The 19,832-nt window shown below is 45.5% G+C and overlaps 1 protein-coding gene and 1 pseudogene across 5 annotated transcripts in view; both read right to left on the bottom strand.

Moving 5' to 3' along the window:
- Window positions 1-2,613: 2,613 nt before the first annotated feature.
- PRKN (parkin RBR E3 ubiquitin protein ligase) overlaps window positions 2,614-19,832 on the bottom strand; it is a 1,325,586-nt gene continuing 1,308,367 nt past the window's right edge. For 2 of the 5 annotated variants that reach the window (XM_059940858.1, XM_059940860.1), the window contains 2 exons: window positions 14,108-14,249; window positions 10,770-10,920 (listed from right to left, as the gene is read on the bottom strand). In XM_059940858.1, the coding sequence (XP_059796841.1) occupies window positions 10,785-10,920; window positions 14,108-14,249 (278 nt within the window). In that variant the 3' untranslated portion in view covers window positions 10,770-10,784. Of the gene's footprint in view, window positions 3,164-10,512; window positions 10,921-14,107; window positions 14,250-19,832 lie in introns of those variants that run through there. The other 3 variants (XM_059940861.1, XM_059940859.1, XM_059940863.1) reach the window with 3 other exon arrangements.
- On the bottom strand, window positions 14,991-15,086 carry LOC132376463 (U2 spliceosomal RNA; annotated as a pseudogene).

Below are 19,832 nucleotides of genomic sequence, written 5' to 3'. Positions count from 1 at the left end.
AACATTGGGCACCACGCAATATTGGGGACATACCTATACTACAGAATTATTAGTTGTTTATCTGAGCTTCTGGCTTGCTGATTCTGGCCGTGCTCAGTGCGGAGTGAGAGCAGGGAGGTTAGAGGGCTGGGAACTGAGCCCTGGGCCCCCAGCAGTAAGAGGCTGGGGGAAGGGAAGGAACAGGGAAGAGGACATGAACGGGGCAGGAAGAACACCGCCCAAGGGTACGGTGTCCTGGAGCCTGGAGGGAGGCGTGATCAGCTGCCCTCCAGGAAGACAAGGTCGGGAGTTGAGCCCTGGATTTGGCAATGAGGAGGCTGCTGGTGGCCTGGCACAGCAGCCATCTGCAAGAGCTGGAGCATTTTGCGGGGCTGAGCGGGACCCTCTTTCCAGGTTAGGGCTGTTCCTCCAGCGGCCGCCTGAATGCGGGCGGGTAGTTCAGGGCGCTGGCCTGATGAAAGCGTCGCGCTGACATTGGCCTCGTGCTCAGTACACTCCTACCTGAAGACGCCCTTGAGGACCACGAAGTGGGGTTTTCAGCAGCTTCCCTGGACGCCTCCCTCAGATGGGGACTCAGGCCCTCAGGGCGGACGCAGAACCGCGGTGACGAGCCGGGATGCGTGTGCTGAGAGCAGGGAGGCTGCCTGCCCGGCGGGGGGCGGGGCGGGGGGTGGCGCAGGGACCGCAGGGCTTGGGGAGCTACGCAGCCTCGTGTGGGAGGAGCTCGGGGAAGCAGGCCGGCGACTCGGCGGGGAGCCGTGACGATCCAAGGGCGAGGGTGGCCGGGTGCCCACTGCACACGTAGCCACTTTCCAAAGCTCCAAGTTCAAACACTTTTTTTTCTTCCGGAAAAAGAAAGCAACAGTGGTACCACTTGAATCCTTTACTTCTTTTACAGTGGGGCTGTTCCCACATTTGCTAAGTCCCTTCATTCAAGTAAAAACCAACATTTTTTCTTCACCTGAAAGCAATGAGGTGTAGGCCCTCGGTCACATCCCCGGAGCAGGACTTATTTCTTAGAGTTAAAAACCAAAACAAACAAACAAAAACAAACTTTCAATATATAGCTTGACTATCACTACACTGAAATATAAAAAATGGCCCTGAAAGTGGGAGGTGAGGTGATTTTCATCCAGACACAAGGCATTCTCCTGCCTTGATATAACCCAGGGCCGCCGCTCAAAAGGACATCCCGCCTCACATTTCACAGCCCAGGACTCATCTTTGTCCAAATAACATCATGACAGGAAACCTTAGTCATCTTTTTGTATTACAAAATGAGCTACAGAATATGATTGCACATAACTGCAAACTGTTAGGGGTGTTCGACTTGGCCTTTTAAGAAAAAAGATAATATTTATTCAGCCATAAAAAAGAATGAAACACTATATATAAAATAGATAACCAACAAGAACCTACTGTATAGCACAGGGACCTATACTCAATATCTTGTAATAACCTATAATGGAAAAGAATCTGAAAAAACAGAATATATATGTATATGTATATATGTATAACCGAATCACTTTGCTATACACCTGAAACTTACACAACATTGTAAATCAACTACATTTCAATAAAAAAAATTTTTTAAAGAGTGAAATAATGCCATTTGCAGCAACATGGATGGACCTACAGATGGTCATACTAAGTGAAGTCAGACAGAGAAGGACAAATATCGTATGATATCACTTGTATGTGGAATCTAAAAACATGATACAAAGGAAATTATTTACACAACAGAAATAGACTCACAGACATAGGAAACAAATTTATGGTTACCAAAGGGCAAAGGGTTGGGGGAAATTAGGGATTTGAGAGTCACAGATACACACCACTATATATGAAATAAACAACAAGGACCTACTGTACAGCACAGGGAACTCTACTCAGTATCTTGTAATAACGTATAATGGAAAAGAATCTGAAAAAACAGAATATATCTGTATATCTACATAGATAGATATAGGTATGTAGATATACCTGAATCACTTTGCTGTACACCTGAAACATTGTAAATCAACTATACTTCAAGTAAAAAATGAAATTACGAAAAAGACAATATTTATTCTCACCACATTGTGACTAAGTATATAATCTAGCTACTTAAATCTAAAGTCATTTTGTTTTTACAAGTCACCACCCACCCTGAGAAACTCCATGACATGGCTTTGAAAAATAATTTGCACAGATCTCTGTAAGTTAATTATTGTATGACTATCTCTGAAAGCTTTTTGTGTATTGCACATTTAGTCAGAGAGAGAGGCCTGGTTAACTACACTGCTGTTCTTTTAAAAAATCAAGATTATTTAACCACAGTAAAATAAATAGAAGACACGACATGTTTTTAAATTGTTTGTGAAAATGTACTTGCTCTAATGATTTTTGAAGAAGTGCTATTCCCTGTTTATCATCTTCCCCGTAGTGAAGTGATGAGGCCCGATTCCCACACAGCCTGCCAACTCGGTCCTTTATTTATATTAGAGCAGCGGTTCTCAGACTTTCAGCATACACCAGAATTATCTGTAGGGCTGGTAAGGTCACAGAGTTCTGGGCCGCACCCACTCCCAGAGCTTCTGATCCAGTAGGTTTGGGTGGGGCCTGAGAACTTACCTTTCTACCTAGTCCCCAGGTGATGCCGATTCTGCTGGGCTGGAGAAGGACGGTCTATAGGTAAAGAAGTTATCCGTGCTGAACCGTGCAGGGGCCATCGGGAGCATCTGAGCCCAGCTCCCCGTTTACAGCTGAGAAACCACGATGCAGGTGGAGAAATGTCAGGTCAGTCCAGGCCCAGGGAGCTGGGTGGGGAGGTGGCATTCATTCGACGTAGGAACAGGGTGAACACAGAGGTCTGGGGCAGCACTACCCTCCCCTCAGCCCTTCAGCCACAGCCAGCAGAAAAAGAAATCAGCCCCCATACGCTCAGGCCGGGATGTAGTCAACTGGTGTCCAGTTTTGTCCATCACTAGAAGATTTCATGATCTCTATGTCGGGCAAGTCACTTGTCTCGGAGCTTTGGTTTTCTCACCACAAAATGAAGGCATTGGTCCAGCTTACTTTTAAAATTCCTTGGAACTCCAACTTTCTATGACTCTACCTAAACATAATAAACCTCTGACGAACGTTTGTTGAATGAGTAACGGGAAACAGAAGTATTTGTGCTCTGCTGAGAGAAAACAAAGGAAGGGTCAGAGGCTTCCCTTTTTGGGTGAGGAGGACCTGAATGACTCCTCGCATCGCCTCGGGCAACAGGATGTCCGAGGATGTCTCCTTACTGCAGGAAATCCCGGAGAAAAGCAGAGGTTCAAGGTTCCAGACTGAGAGAATTATTCTTTTCCTTTAAGTGAGAATATTCATCATGGAATGAAAAGGAACCAACAAAACACGAAACTGGAACCAACGAAACATAGGAAAGAAGAGCCTGGGGTCCAGAGCAGTGACGGGAAGTGAGGTGTAAGTGGACGGAAGTCCCTAGAGAAGGGGATGTTTCTTCACTCGGGACCAGCTCCCTCCCATCCTGGGGTCTGTCCTGCGCCCTGCAGGGCAGATGGAGCCGGTGGTCTCCGCAGACATTGAGAAGTTGCTTTTGTAAATATTTAAACAAGAAGTAAATGTGTCTTTAGCTAAGAGAAAATGGACAGAGATACAATCTTCAAATCCCTTTGTTTTAGCTTTGAAGTAACTACAATTTTAAAATAAATGTAAGATGGATGTATATGACTATCTATAGATTCTTGATATTTGGAAACCACTGACTTCTTAGGAAGGGAGATGCTAACTGCATTATAAATACCTAGTTTTTGTTTTCTTGGATAACCCTACTTCTGAAAGAAAACTGGAATTATGTGTGGCAGGTCAACTTTAAGTGCTGTTATACACACTAATATAACAACATGCTGTTTCAGACAGTGGAACTGTCCGACCTGGGAAATGCGCTACACACAATCTCCCTGTGCCAAGAGGGTCCTGAAGAAGTAATGTTACAAAGACAGGCACGGCTAATCCCCGTTTAGAATCGCCGAGGATGAGAAGCTCCACTAAAATTCCTCCACGTTTACACCTTTAAACGACAAAATGGCTTTCAAATTCAAATAACTCTGATGGACACATTTATACAATAGAGTACACGCTTGCCTGTTTTCTTAACTAGAATATTCAGAACATAATTTAGCCTTTTTCTTGTTGACTCACTATGAATCATCATTATGAGTCAAAGCCATAGAATTTTAGTACAAAAGCGTCCTTAGAGACCAGCTAGCTCCATTTCTTCCTTTTCGAGATGCTCAAGCGGAGGTGTGACAGGAGTTAAGTGGAAAGCAGAACCGTGCTGCCAGTTTGAAGGGACCTGGTCCAGAAGCCACGGCTTCGATTCTTGGTCCAAGGCTGTGACCGCCACACCTGCCGAGGCCTCGTGCCTTCCAGACTGGGGAGTGGGGTGATACTCATAAGACCCTGTAGATGTGGCAAAGGCCAGCTTCCCCTTTGCAAAATGGGCTCGGACTCAATGCATTTTGCATTTTGGAGTCTACTTTTTATATTTTTTCCCTCTTTGCACTCACCTATCGTCTGTAGTGCTGTGGGTGTGTAAATGTGGTTCTGCCTCTAAACGTTACCCTACTCTCTTCAGCTGGGGCTTCCGCTCGGCTGTAAAATATTGCAGGCGGGATCTCACAGGGGTCTTTCTGCTGTGAGCCCCGGTCACTTTCCTGGGGATGGGGCCTCTTCCTTTCCTCTTGGCCTGCCCCCCGCTCCTCCCCTCCCCTTCCCGCTCCTATAGGATGAGGGGGAAAAGTCTTCTGTTTTCCCCTGCATGTGGGTATTCAGTCCCTGTGCTTGTTCGCTAGGGCTACCATCATAAAGCACCATAGACCTGGGGGTGGCACTTAAACAATCGGAAGCTGGAAGTCTGAGATCAAGGTGTCAGCAGGGCTGGCTTCTCCTTGGCGTGTGGATGGCCCTCTGCTCCCTGCGTCTTCACATGCTTGTCCTTCTGTGTCTGTGTCCTTATCACCTCTTCTAAAAAGGTCACCAATCATATTAGATCAGGGCCCACGCTCGTGATCCATTTTAACTTAATTACCTCTTTAAAGTATCTATCTTCAAATATAGTCACATTCTACGGTACTGGGGCTTAGGACTTCGTCATATGAATTTGAGGTTGGGACACAATTTAGCCCATAACAGGCCTTTTTCACTTTTAAAGTTACCATGAATCACTCTAGGGAAACAGTCAGTTGTAATGGCTCCAGAATATTATAAAATTCTTATGGCCAAGGTCCCTGAGTAATAATTCCAGAATTACTTCTAAGATGGTAATTGAAATGAAGAGTGATTGATAGATTCACTCATTCCAGAAGGATCCCTTCTTCGTTCCAACAAAGGCAGTGATTGACACCACAAACTTGAGCCCTGGGGATTGTTTCCCAGGCCCTGCAGGTGCGGGAGGAATGGGAAAGGCCAGATGGCAGCCTCTGGGCGGCAAAGTAGGGAGAACACAGAGAGGGCGGGAGAGGACAGAGCCCAGGCCAAACAGAAATGATGGCTCCAGAGGCTAGGATGGGGGTGGGGCTTCCTGGGGCTGGCGGTTATCACCACTGGTTCAAACCCCTTTTCAGTCTGTGCCTTTCCCCTTCACTGACAACCGGCTGAGAAAAGGCCACAGGAGAAACATGGGTCACCTGGGTGCTGGGGAGCAATTAAAAACCAACTGGGTAAGAGGTACATTCTTTGATGGGAACAAAAGTTCTTTGTAGGTACAGCGGACTCACACTTGAAATCTGGCCATAAGAGTCTATGGCATGTTCAGTGCCTGCAGCTGCTTTTCAAGTCTGGCCTGGAAACACTGAGTGCTGTCTGTCCACGTTCTATCTTCATACAGAGCCCAGCCCTCAGCCTGCCTGCCTGCTTGTCCTCTTTACTGCCAGGGGAACTCTCTGTCTCCACATCCCATCTCCCACCCTCACCTCACCCCAAAACTGGCTGTTGAGGGAAACATGCATCCACTACTCCATCCAACATCCACCCAACATCTATTCAATCCATCCAACATCCACCCAACATCCATTCACTCCACCCAACATCTATCCAACATCCATCCGACATCCATCCACTCCTCCAACCGACATCCACCCAACATCCATCTACTCCTCCAACCAACATCCACCCAACATCCATCTACTCCATCCAATATCTACCCAACATCCATCCATCCTCCACCCAACATCCATTCACTCCACCTAACATCCATCCGACATCCATCCACTCCTCCAACCAACATCCATTCAATATCCATCTACTCCTCCACCCAATAACCACCCAACATCCATCTACTCCATCCAATGTCTACCCAACATCCATCCACTCCACCCAACATCCACCCAACATCCATCCCCTCCCCCACCCAATATCCACCCATCCATCCACTCTTCTATCCAACATCCATCTATTCCTTTGAACCCTGAACACGAGCAGAGCACCAAGGGCCACTCTTATTCCTTTAAAAACCTTTTATTTTCTGAAGATGACTACTTAAGAAGCCTGACGACCAAGCTTGTCAGCGTAAACTGAGGCCTAAGAAGTGCTTGCCCAACTCAGTGTGACTAACCCACATGAATTTCAGAGAACGTGACTGTGACTGTGTTGGCTTCTCTATGACTTCCTTCTCTCAGGTCTTGTATAGGTGAAGTGTTGCTTAAGAAAGGTGTTACTTAAAAAGAAAAAAGCTGGGAAGGGGGGTGGGGAACCAGTTGATACACTTTTAGAAATCACAGTAGGAAGAAATAGCAAGGAAAACATGAACTAAGAAATCAGAATGACCTCTTAGACAGACCCTGGTCACATATGGGTTAGGAAGAGGTTTGCAATGTTAGAAAGATCTTTTAGTCCACATTAAAATACCTTTTACAAAGATCCCTGAATCTGAATTTTCACACTGGCCGTTTCCTGGTCAATCAGTCTTTCTTTCCACATGCAGGAACAAAGTTCCCTCTGGGAGTCAGACATTGACGCTTCCCTGGGGGAACACGGGGGCCTAAGCTGATTTTCCTAAATTAATTTTACTCTTATCTTGCACTTTTTTTTTTCTTTTTTTCTATATATATATATATTTAACATCTTTATTGGAGTATAATTGCTTTACAATGGTGTGTTAGTTTCTGCTGTAAAACAAAGTAAATCAGCTATACATATACATATGTCCCCATGTCTCTTCCCTCTTGCACCTCCCTCCCACCCTCCCTATCCCACCCCTCTAGGTGGTCACAGAGCACCGAGCTGATCTCCCTTATCTTGCACTTTCAACCTGCATAAAGTCATCAGTCCTTGTTCATCTTATGGCCTGTCTCTGGCGAAAATCCCATTCAGAAGAAATACAGTAATGCAAAGTAACTTAAGGCTTGACTGTTGTCTCTCTAAAGGGGCACATTCAAAACACATTCAAATTCTTCTTAAAGTCCTCTTTCCCATTCTCTTTACTCTCAAAATCTCAACAGCTCACATGGGAATTGCTTCTAATTCCCTCTCCCCCACCCCAAACCCCCAGACTCTCCAAGACTTCAGCTTGTATGGGGGTTCGTCTATCTCACCCCACTTTCCTCTGCTCTCCTCTTTCTAGATCTTCTTTTCTCCCATAAGAAGTTACGGGGGAGAAAAAGATCTCTGCCCTTAAGGTCAATCCAGTTCACTTTGCTTTTCTAGTTGGCTGTTCTTTTGTGTCCTTGACCCGTGTATCCAATTGCTTCAGCCAATAACATCCAAGCTCCCCCCTTATGAGCTGCCCAGCCAAGGGGGAAGAACGCTCACAGGTTATTCACTTTGTTTTTGTTCCTGTCACGTAATGTTGGTCATCAGCTCATCATCCACAGTCTGAGAGGAAAAGGATACAAAATAAACAAATTTAAAAATCTTTTGGAAATAACCTAATAGCTTTGCACTTATCATTTTCGGAAAACCATTGTTGGTATTCAATGTTGAAAATGTCTAAATCATAGGACTTCCCTGGTGGTCCAGTGGCAAAGACTCTGCACACCCAATGCAGAGGGCCTCCGGGTTTGATCCCTGGTCAGGAAACTAGATCCCACATGCTGCAACTAAAAAAAAAAAAGATCCCGCATGCCACAACTGAAGACCCCACATGCTGCAATGAAGACCCGGCACAGATAAAGAAAGAAATAAATAGATAAATAAGTAAATAATAAATAAAGTGCTTTAAAAAAAGAAAATGTCTAAATCATAAAAAGATTTCATTGCCTTCAGAAAGCTAGCACATTGTATGAAAAATAGAGTAAAAAAGGAAAAATAAATGATTTTATTTTTGTCATTTACTATGATTACATATGTATTAGAATTCTGTTCCAGCCAATCAGACTATGCTTTTGTACTTGTGTGAGGGTACATCCAAAGGCATAAATACCAAAGGGATAAACTCAGACAAAGGGTGTGAAGGATGGAAGTTGAAGAGAGCGGGCTCTTACTGAACGAGCTCTGGCTCTGGTGCAGGCTGTCCGGGTTCTGTTCTCAGATGTGTCTCCCATTGGCTTATTCTCTTTAAACGCAAGAGCCCTGCTGGGACATCAGGGACATTTCCTCTATCTTCCTTTAGGAACGCTGGGCTGTGTTTGCCAAGAGCTTTGATCACCCCATCTGGCTACATAGAACAGAGCAGGCAGTTTTCTAGAACCGGGTGGGAGAGCGGCTTTTGCCTGTAGCTCCAGCAGGAGGACAGTGAGACACAAGAGGTACACGTCCTCTGCCTGCTCTCACTCTGGACAATAAGCCGTAAATTGGGGAACCAAACTGAGTATCCCCTAAGTGCTTTGTTTTTATAATATATACATTACATATATAATATATATGTATATATGATTTGAAGTATAGTTGATTTACAATGTTGTGTTAGTTTCAGGTGTATAGCACAGTGATTCAGTGATACATACATATGTATCTAATTTTTTTTTCAGATTCTTTTCCCTTATAGGTTATTACAGAGTATTGAGTAGAGTTCCCTGTGCTATACAGTAGGTCCTTATTGGTTATCTGTTTTATATATAGTAGTGTGTATTCCCCTAAATGTTTTAAAATCACAAAACAGTACTTCCATGAGCCAAGAATTAGCATTGTGAGAAGGCCTAACAGCAGTTGCTTTTTAAGAATCAGAAAGGATAGATACGGGGAAGGGGGCTGGTGCATGAGTTCAGAAAGTCCAGTTAGAAGCCTCATGGTAGTGACAGCGAGGCTGGGAAGGTGGCCACCCATTCGAGAGACACCATTGAAGCTGAAATGGGAGTGTAAATAACCCATTAGAGAGGAAGGACTTTGGGAAGATACGAGTGGTGGTACTGTTCAGAAAAACTCAGAGGAGAAAGGAGGCTGCCTCGTGGCCGCTCTTCTCTCCTCCCCATCATGTGTTGACTTCATTAACATTTTAAGAAGCTCAGGCCTCTCCTAGCCCCGCAGGAGGGCTGAGCCCTGTATAACAGCGGGGCAGAGCCCCTGGGTCTGGAGTCCGGTCTGGCCTGGCTGCCCGCTGTATCCCTGTGTCCTTTTCCATCACCTTCTGTAAAGTCCTTCTGAAGAAGGACAAAGACAGGGTGTTTGTTCCATCTTCTTTCTGATTTATGTTTATAAACATCCTCTTTGCTTTCCTCAGTACTAAAGACCCTTTCAGGTGTTGTTCAGCCATCATTTCTGTAGTGACTGGAGACACCTGTAGCATGAAGGTCGGGCTGATAGGATAGATCAGACACTGGACTGCTGTCGTCCTCTCGGAGGAACTCGTCTACAGCAGGGGCCCCTCTCCAGGTGCTGGGGGTCTCCGTGGAGCCCTGCAGTGTCTGCTTCCCTGAGGGCACCCACTGACCCACTGTGGGCTGCAACCCGGCTGGACCCCCGGGTAGAGGCTGGGGCTCAGCTGGACCCCACATCGTCTGTCATGGGGCTTCCTTCTTTATACTTAACTGGGTATGGCTGGCACGGGCCCCCAAGACCTCCTCATCAAAGATTCCCAGCCTTGACTTAATAGTTTCAACATCCTTCAAGTGACTTCTGACCCTGTTTTAAATCTAATCTTCCCCTCTTTTCCCGTTTATTAGAAAAAAAAAAATTGATCTCCAGATTGTAAGCTCCTTAAAGTTAGAGATGATAAATTTTCCTCTAAATATTTCTTGTGAAAAATTTTAAAACTATAGAAAAAGTGCAAGATAAATATAATGAACACCCCTACATTCTTCACCTAGATTCACCAATTGTTACTATTTTGCAACATTTTTCTTTCTCTCTTTATAAAGATACATATACACACATAATATATATTATACATAATATATATACACTGTAGATACATTACATATGTGCGTGTGTATGTATACACCCGCGCATATATACTTTTTGCCAAAACTATCTGATAGTTGTACACATCATGACACTTTAGCCCTGAATATACACCTCTTATGAACAATGGCATTCTCCTACATAATTGCAATATAATGACAATATTCAAGAATTTAACATTGCTTCAATGTTATGATCTAATACAATGTTTTTGTAGATCTTCTTTTCAGAGATGATGTAATTTTCCCCCTGAATACACTTTTACCTCTTCCTGCTTAACCAACTCAACTCAGGACCTAGCACAACATGACACACACACAGAAGTCCCTAAATAAACATTAGTTGAATGAATGAAGATATGGGTGAAAGGATGGAAAGTCCTTTCGATGTGTCTTCAGACTTCAAAAGGTGCGTGACTGAATACAGTTCATGAACTCCATGTGGGAATCACACGACCTTCAAGCTCTTCTCATTGATCTTGGCAGAAACCCTATACCCAACAGGATATATATTTTGCAACTGTGGCTTTTTGTCCTCAGCTGGGTGATATTTAAGTTACTGGTGCTTAGAGGAACGATCGGGAACTCGGCAAACCTGTTCAAAGTGAAACATGTCAGAATCTCTATTAATCATCCCTCATACATCCTACAAGCACCCAGGCTCCAACATCACTTCCAGCTACTGGGAATGCAAACGAGCATTGTCAAAAAGAAAGCAGGAGGAGGACGGAGCTCTGCATTGTAGGATTTCACAACTGACAGCAAAGAAGGGCACAGCTTCTGCTGTGATGGCATTCATGGTGTCAGAGGTGATCTGTCACAAAGAGGCTTTTGCGGAAATTGACAGCACATTCATTGCCATGGGGCACAGCATTCAGTGAGGCAGACTTTCCCCCCTCATATTTGAGGGAAATTGTCTACTCATATTTGGTATCAAATAGCCCCAGCAGAAAACTCTACTTAAAGAGTGCTCTTTCCACCAGAGGACAGGTCCCAGGCGTGGGGCTGTGCACACAGCAGGTGCCCCAGCCCTGGTTGTCCCCTCTCTTGCTGGCATCTATGGCAGGGTCATCCTAACTATGGTAGTAGGCAGATAGAGTTCATGATCATGCCTACTTTTCATTGGAACTTCAGTTAGCTGAACTTCAAACTCTCTCTCCATTCTGACAGTTTATAATTTTGCTTTTCCCCCCGTATTTCCTATGCATCCTTTTAAGACTGTAGGCATCCCAAGTTCTACACAAAATCTCAGCAGCGAATTATTGTTCATACGTTCTATGGGCGCATCAAAGCAATTATCCTAAAGCATGCTCGAGACAAGGATAGCTGGGTTCTAACTGTATCTAATAGACTTCAGATGAATAGCACTGCACTTCAGAAGCACAGAGTTATGAAGAAAATTCTCTTTTTCATTTTGGTTTCCTTCTCTCCTAACTGATTTGTTTGAAAGACTGAAATTTGCCCCTTGAGGGTGGAGGATGAGTTTGGGAATCCTTCCCCACCTCCCAGGACTCTTCCATCCTGCGCCCAGTTTCCCCGTTCTTTGCTATCTGCCCAGCACCGCCCACGTGATGTGATGAAAGCTGCACTGTTTCACATCTGGAGCATCTCTTGGTGCACGGCTTAGGGACCCAAGTCCCTCTGGTCTCTTCCAGGAACGAACTGGCTCCCGGACAATTGCCTAGTGTCCAGGCAGGGGCCACTTTCTTTTCAGAGGACATTTGATGTGAAGCGATTACTGTTCATTACATCAGGGGAGGTAATCTGGTAGCTCTGGGCTGGTGCTCCAATTCTATTTGGTTTGTAAACTATAGATTTTCTTTACTGTGTGTTTCCTTTACACAGCTTGTCTTTGTCTAGATTCACAGTATTTCCTCTGACACAATCATCCTTCAAATATTACCCAAAACAGCAGAGGTGGTGGTGGGGTCACATTGAAATACCCAAATCGTTCTATCTTATTATACTAGTGAACACTTTCCTACAGGATACAAAAGACACTGATAAGAATATTAGCGTCTGTTGTTTTGGCAGCAGGGTTACTGTTAAAATAGTGGAATTTAGGGACATATTTTGGTTATTTTATAAACTGCATTACTCTGCTTTTATCTATGAAACCCAATGATAGATTTCTTAAAGGAAGTGATAAAACATTAGTTAGAACAATCACAATCTTGGATAAATAAAAAGGCAACCAGTAAAACCGCCGACTACTTGGATGAAAAGAGTATTGTGTTACCCCACTGTGAAGGGACAATATGGAACTTGGATAAAAGCCAGGGAAGAGAAACTGTTGACAGCATCAGCTGGTGTCTTTATGAAACTCAGTCTTCAGTCACACTGCACTTGGTCACCAATGTCTCCCACATATTTGCTTTAGTGCACCTATGGGGATTTGGGGAGTCACAATGTTGGATTCTGATATATTTTTAAAAATCTGGATTAGAGCCAACTGACTGAACTTGGTTAATTGGGTGAGCTGCAGCATAAACTGTTCACCTGGAATGATGCACTCGTTTTGAGGTTAAGGATGCAGGTGAAACAAATCTTTGCATCCCTGTCCCTGAAGGAAGGGCTGTTCAGTGAGGGGATGCAGAACCCTGAGCTCAGCCTCCAGGGAGGCGGGTGAGACCACCTCCTAGCTGGGCGAACTTGAGCAAATCAGTCTCTTCAAGGGTCTCTTTCTTCCTGGGTCAGATCAAGTCAACTGGTTCAGAGGGCTGGAAGAGAAAAGCAAATGAGACTGTGTCTGTGAAGTTCTTAGTGCAGTGTCTGGGACACACGTGCTTGATACATGATTGCTATGAGTACTACTAACTCTAACCAGATGTTGCTGTTGTTTTAAAAGAAGAGATACACTCACAAAGGTATGTTTAGGGCTTCCCTGGTGGTGCAGCGGTTAAGAATCTGCCTGCCAATGCAAGGGACACAGGTTCGAGCCCTGGCCTGGGAAGATCCCACATGCCGTGGAGCAACTAAGCCCGTGCGCCACAACTACTGAGCCTGCACTCTAGAGCCCGCAAGCCACAACTACTGAGCCCACGTGCCACAACTACTGAAGCCTGCACGCCTAGAGCCCATGCTCCGCAACAAGAGAAGCCACGACAATGAGAAGCCCGCGCACCGCAACGAAGAGTAGCCCCCGCTCACCGCAACTAGAGAAAGACCGCGCACAGCAACGAAGACCCAACACAGCCAAAAAATAAATTTATTAAAAAAAAAAAAAAAAAAGGCATGTTTAGATTTTCCATTTTAAAAAAAGAACGAAAGAACCAGGGAAGGTCTCAATGTCTCCTTCCTCAAAGTGAAGATACATTTCCTTGTTCTGTGATCTCTGTGCAGTTAGAATGCAGGACAAGACTTAAGATATACAGGTATTTATTTTCCTATTCAGGGAAAAATGTACTCATTTACCCAAGTAAGTTTACCCGTTCATTCAACACATTTACTAACTCCTAGTAGGTGACAGGTATGAACATACTATTAATGAGATAATTTTTTTTTCTCAGAAAGATATTTCCTATATTTCTAATCAAGGGATTTTCTTTTAACATTTATTTGTGTCTTGCAAATTTCCATGATACCTTCTGCTGGAAAAACCTACCTCATATTTGAAAGCAAAGTCTATGTCGCTGTACTAATTTTATGTCAAGTCCGAATTATAGCAAACCTGGTGTCTGTGAATGCCCTTAAAAGGTTTATATGGTGGCAAATGTTATGCCAGCACTCATTCAGTTGTGAGCAATTGTCTTTTTTAAGGTGGAGAATTCTAGAATGTTTACCTTTGACCTTGGCCTTCTGTGGATTTGTGCATCTTTGTCTGCCACCCTTGGGCTTGTGTTCCTGGGCTCCGGGCTGCAAAGTGCTCTCCTTTGCATCCGAGGCTCCTGCAAAGTGCCAGGTAGACAGTGGGTTGAAGCAAAGCTGAATTAAGGAAATGAAGAAGGAAAAGTGAGAAGGGAACAGAGAGATGGTGTATAAGAGGAGGAGGGTGGGAGGAGAGAATTTTACCCACGTGGTTGGCTATTGGACAAGTTGATACATTAGAGACAATACAAAATGTAGTGCATGTAAGGGATATTTCTCCTTTCATGGATTCCAGAGGGAGAAGAAGTCAAAAGGAACAGGTCAGAGATGCCCAAGTCAGAAGGGGGATGGGGCAAAAGTGCGTTTGTCCAGCAAGAAGCTGGCAGGGCCCCTTCTAAGGGGGCCCTTAGAAGGTGACATTGTCCAACTGGAAATAGGGGAGCGACCGAGGCATCACTGCTTACACCTGGTTCAATCTCCAGTCCAGAGAATACGGCAAAGTGGACTGAGTCACTGATGTAACCCTTAAAGTTTCCTTACGAGGGGATGGCCATTCTGGAGACCAATGGACTTCTCAATAAGTCCAATGTAATCAGTTTTTCTTCCAGGGCTAAAACAAATGACTGTTTCTCAGGCTGAGGACCAGCTGAAGCAGCTGATTTGTGTTATTTGGGCTGTGTTGTTTAAAAATAATACAATATAATCACACTCATGTGGAGGCCGGAAACAAGAACAGAAGGAGGGCCAGATTCACCGCTGCTCTCCTCCACACCCACACCTTCTGAGCGCAGGGGCAGATGTAACTGTCTGCACTGTGTATCCTTTTGTCTTGTCTTTTCATGCTTCTTAGCCAAGTGTAAAGAGTCAATTTGGTGTCAGTTAAAAGCACACATGGTATTAAACTGATAAGAACAGATACTACACTTGATCTTAGCCAAAAGGCCGAAAAAGTAAAAAAAAAGAAAAAAACACACACATGGTAGAACTCCACTGTACTAGTCATCTGCTGATGACCCACCAGGAGAACCTTGGGAGCCAAGTCTGGGCTTATGTCCAAAGAAGAACCCTTGCTCACCCCAGCTAACTGAGGTTTTATATCAACATTTCAAATGGAATGGGAGCCATAACTCTTTAAGAAGGGGTACTGACAACAGGAAATTAAATTCTGTAGGTATTTGCCAAGGATGTAAAATGTGATGCACGTTTAAATAACAGAAACTGCAATCCAGTTGGTACCGGGAAAATAATGTAGAAAAACGGTCATGTGGCTGAATTTTGTGCCTGAGACATCATTTTGTACCTGGAATCGTGATTTGCTATAAAAATTCTGAAGTATCTGACAGGATGCTTTGAATTACACAGGTAATATACAGTGTCTTCTCGTTTGCAGAAAACCTTAATAGCGATTAGAAACTTCCCAGATGTGACAGGGTTGAGAATCGAAAAGCTTGGGTGGGAAAGCAGAAACCCAGATTTGTTGTTTTGTTTTGGAGAAATTGAGCTTCAGTTTTAGGTGAATTCGAGCCTTCTTGACAGGGACCAGACATTACAGCCCCTATTCGTCCGCAGGCAGTGGTGCAGGGCAAGCTTTTCCTGAATTGCCTTAAGTGTATATTTGCCATCTCTCCTGCGGCTCAGAGCCGTTCACAATTCACCCCCAGAATACCCTGGGACTTTCTCCAAAAATGGTCACTCCAGAGCACATCTTCGCACAGGAATCACACTGCTGTCAACCAGGTGATGTCAGCCAGACAGGAAAACAGTCTGTAGCCGTGGATCTCAGCAAAACCCTCTCCTGTGTGGACACACGGGGAATTTGAAAGGAAGACGTGTCAGTGAGATGACATCACCTCAACACACAAGACTGCGGGGACGCGGTGGGCCAGGGGTCCTCAGGGGGGGAGTGGTTGCTCTCCGGGGACATTGGCAATGTCTGGAGACATCTGGGGTTGGTGGGTGTGACAGGGAGGTGTACACTGCGGGCATCTCGGTGGCCAGAGGCCAGGGACCCTGCTGAACGTCCTGCCGTGCTCAGGCCAGCCCCGCAACTGGGAGTTATCCAGCCCCGAAGGTCAGCAGTGCTGAGGCTGAGAAACCCTGTGTCAGAGCAGAGACAAGGCGCTTCAGTTCACAGGACCGCTGTGCCCACAAGGAGTCTGTGTGAATATTTAAACACAGTCACCTTGCGAGCTGGGACGTGGCTTTAGAAAGCTGCTCCTGCCTGGCCCTGTGAGCCAGTACATCCAATCTCACCTGTCCCACGTGAAGCACCAGCTGGGCAGGCACCGGAGATGCTTCCAGGGTAAATCTGCAGAGGTGGTGGCCTCCGGCTTGTGAACAGATCCATGCGTGGTGACCAAGGGGCAGAACGGGGACCGGAGCTTTTCTCCCTGTGATCTTGTGATTCCAGAAATTACTGAGCCGGGGCTGCCACGCTTGTCATTTCCTTTCAGACCATGGAACACACTTCTTTTCACAACTGTCTTGAATAGTCACGAAATCTAGTTGTATTTTCACAATACGGTGAGGAAGGTGTGACAGTGATTATTGTCTGCATTTCACAGATGAAAAACCACGAAGGAGTTAACGGACCTGCCTAAATTAAGAGTCGGGCAAGACCAGTCACAACTACTGCTGGTACAAACAGGAACGATTTGTTTGGCACTTACTGCGGGCAGACAGTGTGCTGAACACAGCGTGTGTGTCTCATTTCATCCCCTTCCCTCCGCCCCCTCCTCACTGGGACTTGGCTGAGGGCCTGAGGTCCGGCTTCACAGCAGGGGACTGGCCCACCTGGGGCGTGAGCCCGTTTCCACTCCTTCCATTGCTGCCCCCCACCCTGCTCCGATGTGGGTACAGGTTCTCAGATCGCAACTAGGAAGAAGGCTCAATGAATCATAGGAAAGAACATTTTTATTTAAATGGGATTAACACTTAAATCATAGAAATGGTTTGATTTCCATTACAATTTTTTTGTTTCAAAACACACTCTCCCATTCATTTTTACTACATCGTGTAAAGCACTGAATCCAATTCATGCATTCACTCGCTCACTCATGAGCCATTAAGCGCCTGTTGTGTACCAAGGAAGGTTCTAGGCCATGGGGGGAGGCGGGGTGGTAATTAGGATTGCGGACTCTTAGTTCTTGTCTTCAGTGTGGTCACAACCTAGTGTGGGAGGTGGAGAGCCACATTACAAGACACACACACACACAAGAGAAGTGTGACGTGCTGGGACATTTCAGAGACAGGGAAGAAAAGAGCCTGGTTGAGTCTTGACGGGGACCGTTTGCCTGGAGCCTATAGCGTGTGGGAGTGTTAGAAGGAGACGGGTCCGGAGCCACTGGAGGAGTGCGGTTCACCTTCTCCAGCAGGTGAGGTGCTGTTTCGGCTTCCTCATCTGTGTAGACTCTGTCAGTGACGTCTGTACCTTCCACCCACGGGTCATCCTTGTCACTCATGGCTATTTGGTTACCAAGGCCTGCCTTCCCCCCACCCGCCCCCGCAAATGGCTTCCACATAGGATGGCCTGGGGTAAATTACTTCCCTCTGTGAAATCGTTTCTCCTCTTCCATAAAGTGGGAGTAATAAAAGTGGTATGTAGGGACTTCCCTGGTGGCGCAGTGGTTAAGAATCCACCTGCCAATGCAGGGGACAGGGGTTCGATCCCTGGTCGGGGAACTAAGATCCCACATGCCGCGGGGCAACTAAGCCCTTGCGCCACAACTACTGAGCCCGTGCGCTCCGGAGCCCACGAGCCACAACTAGAGAGAAGCCCGCGCTCCGCAATGAAGAGCCTGCGTGCCGCAACTAAGACCCAACGCAGCCAAAAATAAATAAATAAATATTAAACAAATAAAAGCTACTATACTCCAATAAAAGTTAACTTAAAAAATCCTCTTTAAAAAAAGTGGTATGTATACGATAGATGTGAGGATTAAATTGGACGCTTAGACACAGGAACCCGGACTTTTGGGGTGTGGAGATGGCCGCTCTGTTCCCAGTGGCCCCCTCTTTGCCTTCTCTCCAACCCCTCACCTCCTTTCTTTAGGCACCTAACGTCACACTGGACACCCTGGAGGCCCTCCTGGTTTGTTTCTTCTCTGCCAATCTCTCCTCTTTCCAAACATTTCTGCCACTAGTCTCTGGTAGGAACCCATTCTTTCTTCCAGGGAGTTTAAGTAAGTAAGGTTGTTGGACTAGAAATAATTTATTAACTCAATTGTTTATGAACTCATTGTTTTTCCAACTCATTAAAGGTGGCTTTAAAAACTTGATCTTAGAGTCCCGAATCAAGTGTTTTTTTGCTGCAATTGGGGAAGAACTTTTGCTATTTGCATCCATCCGTTCATTTGCACATGTGTAGGCAGAGTAATGATGTTGCCTTATTAAAGAACTCCAGCCACCCAAACCATAGAACATTAAACAATATATCTAGATCGCGTGTTTTCTTCTCAATCACAGTTAATTAAAGCCAAACTATATTTTTCTCGTTCCTCATGGGTAAAGACATGTTGTTCTCACTTCAACCATGTGGGTGTCCCCAGTTTTTACCCTGAACACCCACGGATTAGCGGAGAAAGGAGACACAAGATTTCTATTGCTTTTGAATTTGTATTGTTAAATCCGGAAATCTTTTTAAAGGTAACGGCTGAACGCTGAAAAGCTGAAAATTGCTTTAATTTATAGCAGGAAACCAGGCTCACTTGAAATTTCCATGGGTTTGATGAAAGGAAAAGATCGCATTTGAATACTTATCCCTGAGACCAGAAATGGATATAAAATGCAATTAATCGATCGGCTAATTGTTCTTCCTTGTGTGAAGAGCTGCTTAGTGTTTACCGCCCCCCATGGCTGTTCTGTGGAACCGAACCAAACCTGGGTCCAAAGCCTTCTGTGCTTTCCTCCCTCCCTCCTGGGCGTGGAGGAAGGTCGGGGAAGGGGGAAGGGAGCTGCCCGCTTCCGTCAGCATCCAGCAGCCGCTCTGCTCTCCGGCTTCCCCGGGGTCTCTCCCAGGCTATCCGGGGGCCACCTGCTAACATGGACTGTCCCTTGGGCAGGCGTAGCTCGGGCACGGTCTCTGCCCGGGTCTGCCCTGGCTTGGGCGGCAGGATGGGTTCAAAGGCACACTACACTGCTTTTCTTAGAAGGAGGCTCTATGAACAGCACAAAGGACAGGTGTTAGAGGCCTCCTCGCCAGCCTTCTTGCTCTAGGAGTCCTGTGTGAATCGTGTCTTCTCTCTTCTAGAACCTTCACTCATAACTCTCTATTTTCCACTTCTCCCTAGGTGCTGGCTCCTGAGGTCACAATCCCATCTTAAAACAAACACCTCACCTTGACCCTTATCTGTCCCCCTGCCACCAAGTCCCTCAAGAGATCAAGGTCATATTTGCTCTGTCTACTTTTCCATCCTCCATTTATTCTTTTTTGGTAACAGCTTTATTGAGATGTAATTCACATATCATGCAATTCACCCATCCAGGTGTATGATTCAACGGCTTTAGTGTATTCATAGAGTTATGGCATCCGTCACCCAAATCAACTTTACAACATTTCCATCACCCCAGGAAGAAACACTGTGCCCGTTAGCAATGGTTCCCCATTCCCTCCCCCACCCCAGCTCTGCTTTCCATCTCTGTGGATTTGCCCCTTCTGGATGTTTCATATAAAAGGAATCACACAATATGTGGTCTTTTGTG

The sequence above is a fragment of the Balaenoptera ricei genome, chromosome 12 (assembly GCF_028023285.1).
Source record: "Balaenoptera ricei isolate mBalRic1 chromosome 12, mBalRic1.hap2, whole genome shotgun sequence".
NCBI lineage: Eukaryota > Metazoa > Chordata > Mammalia > Artiodactyla > Balaenopteridae > Balaenoptera > Balaenoptera ricei.
The sequence above is the reverse complement of the archived record's forward strand: the minus strand, read 5'-3'. Positions and strand labels throughout refer to the sequence as shown.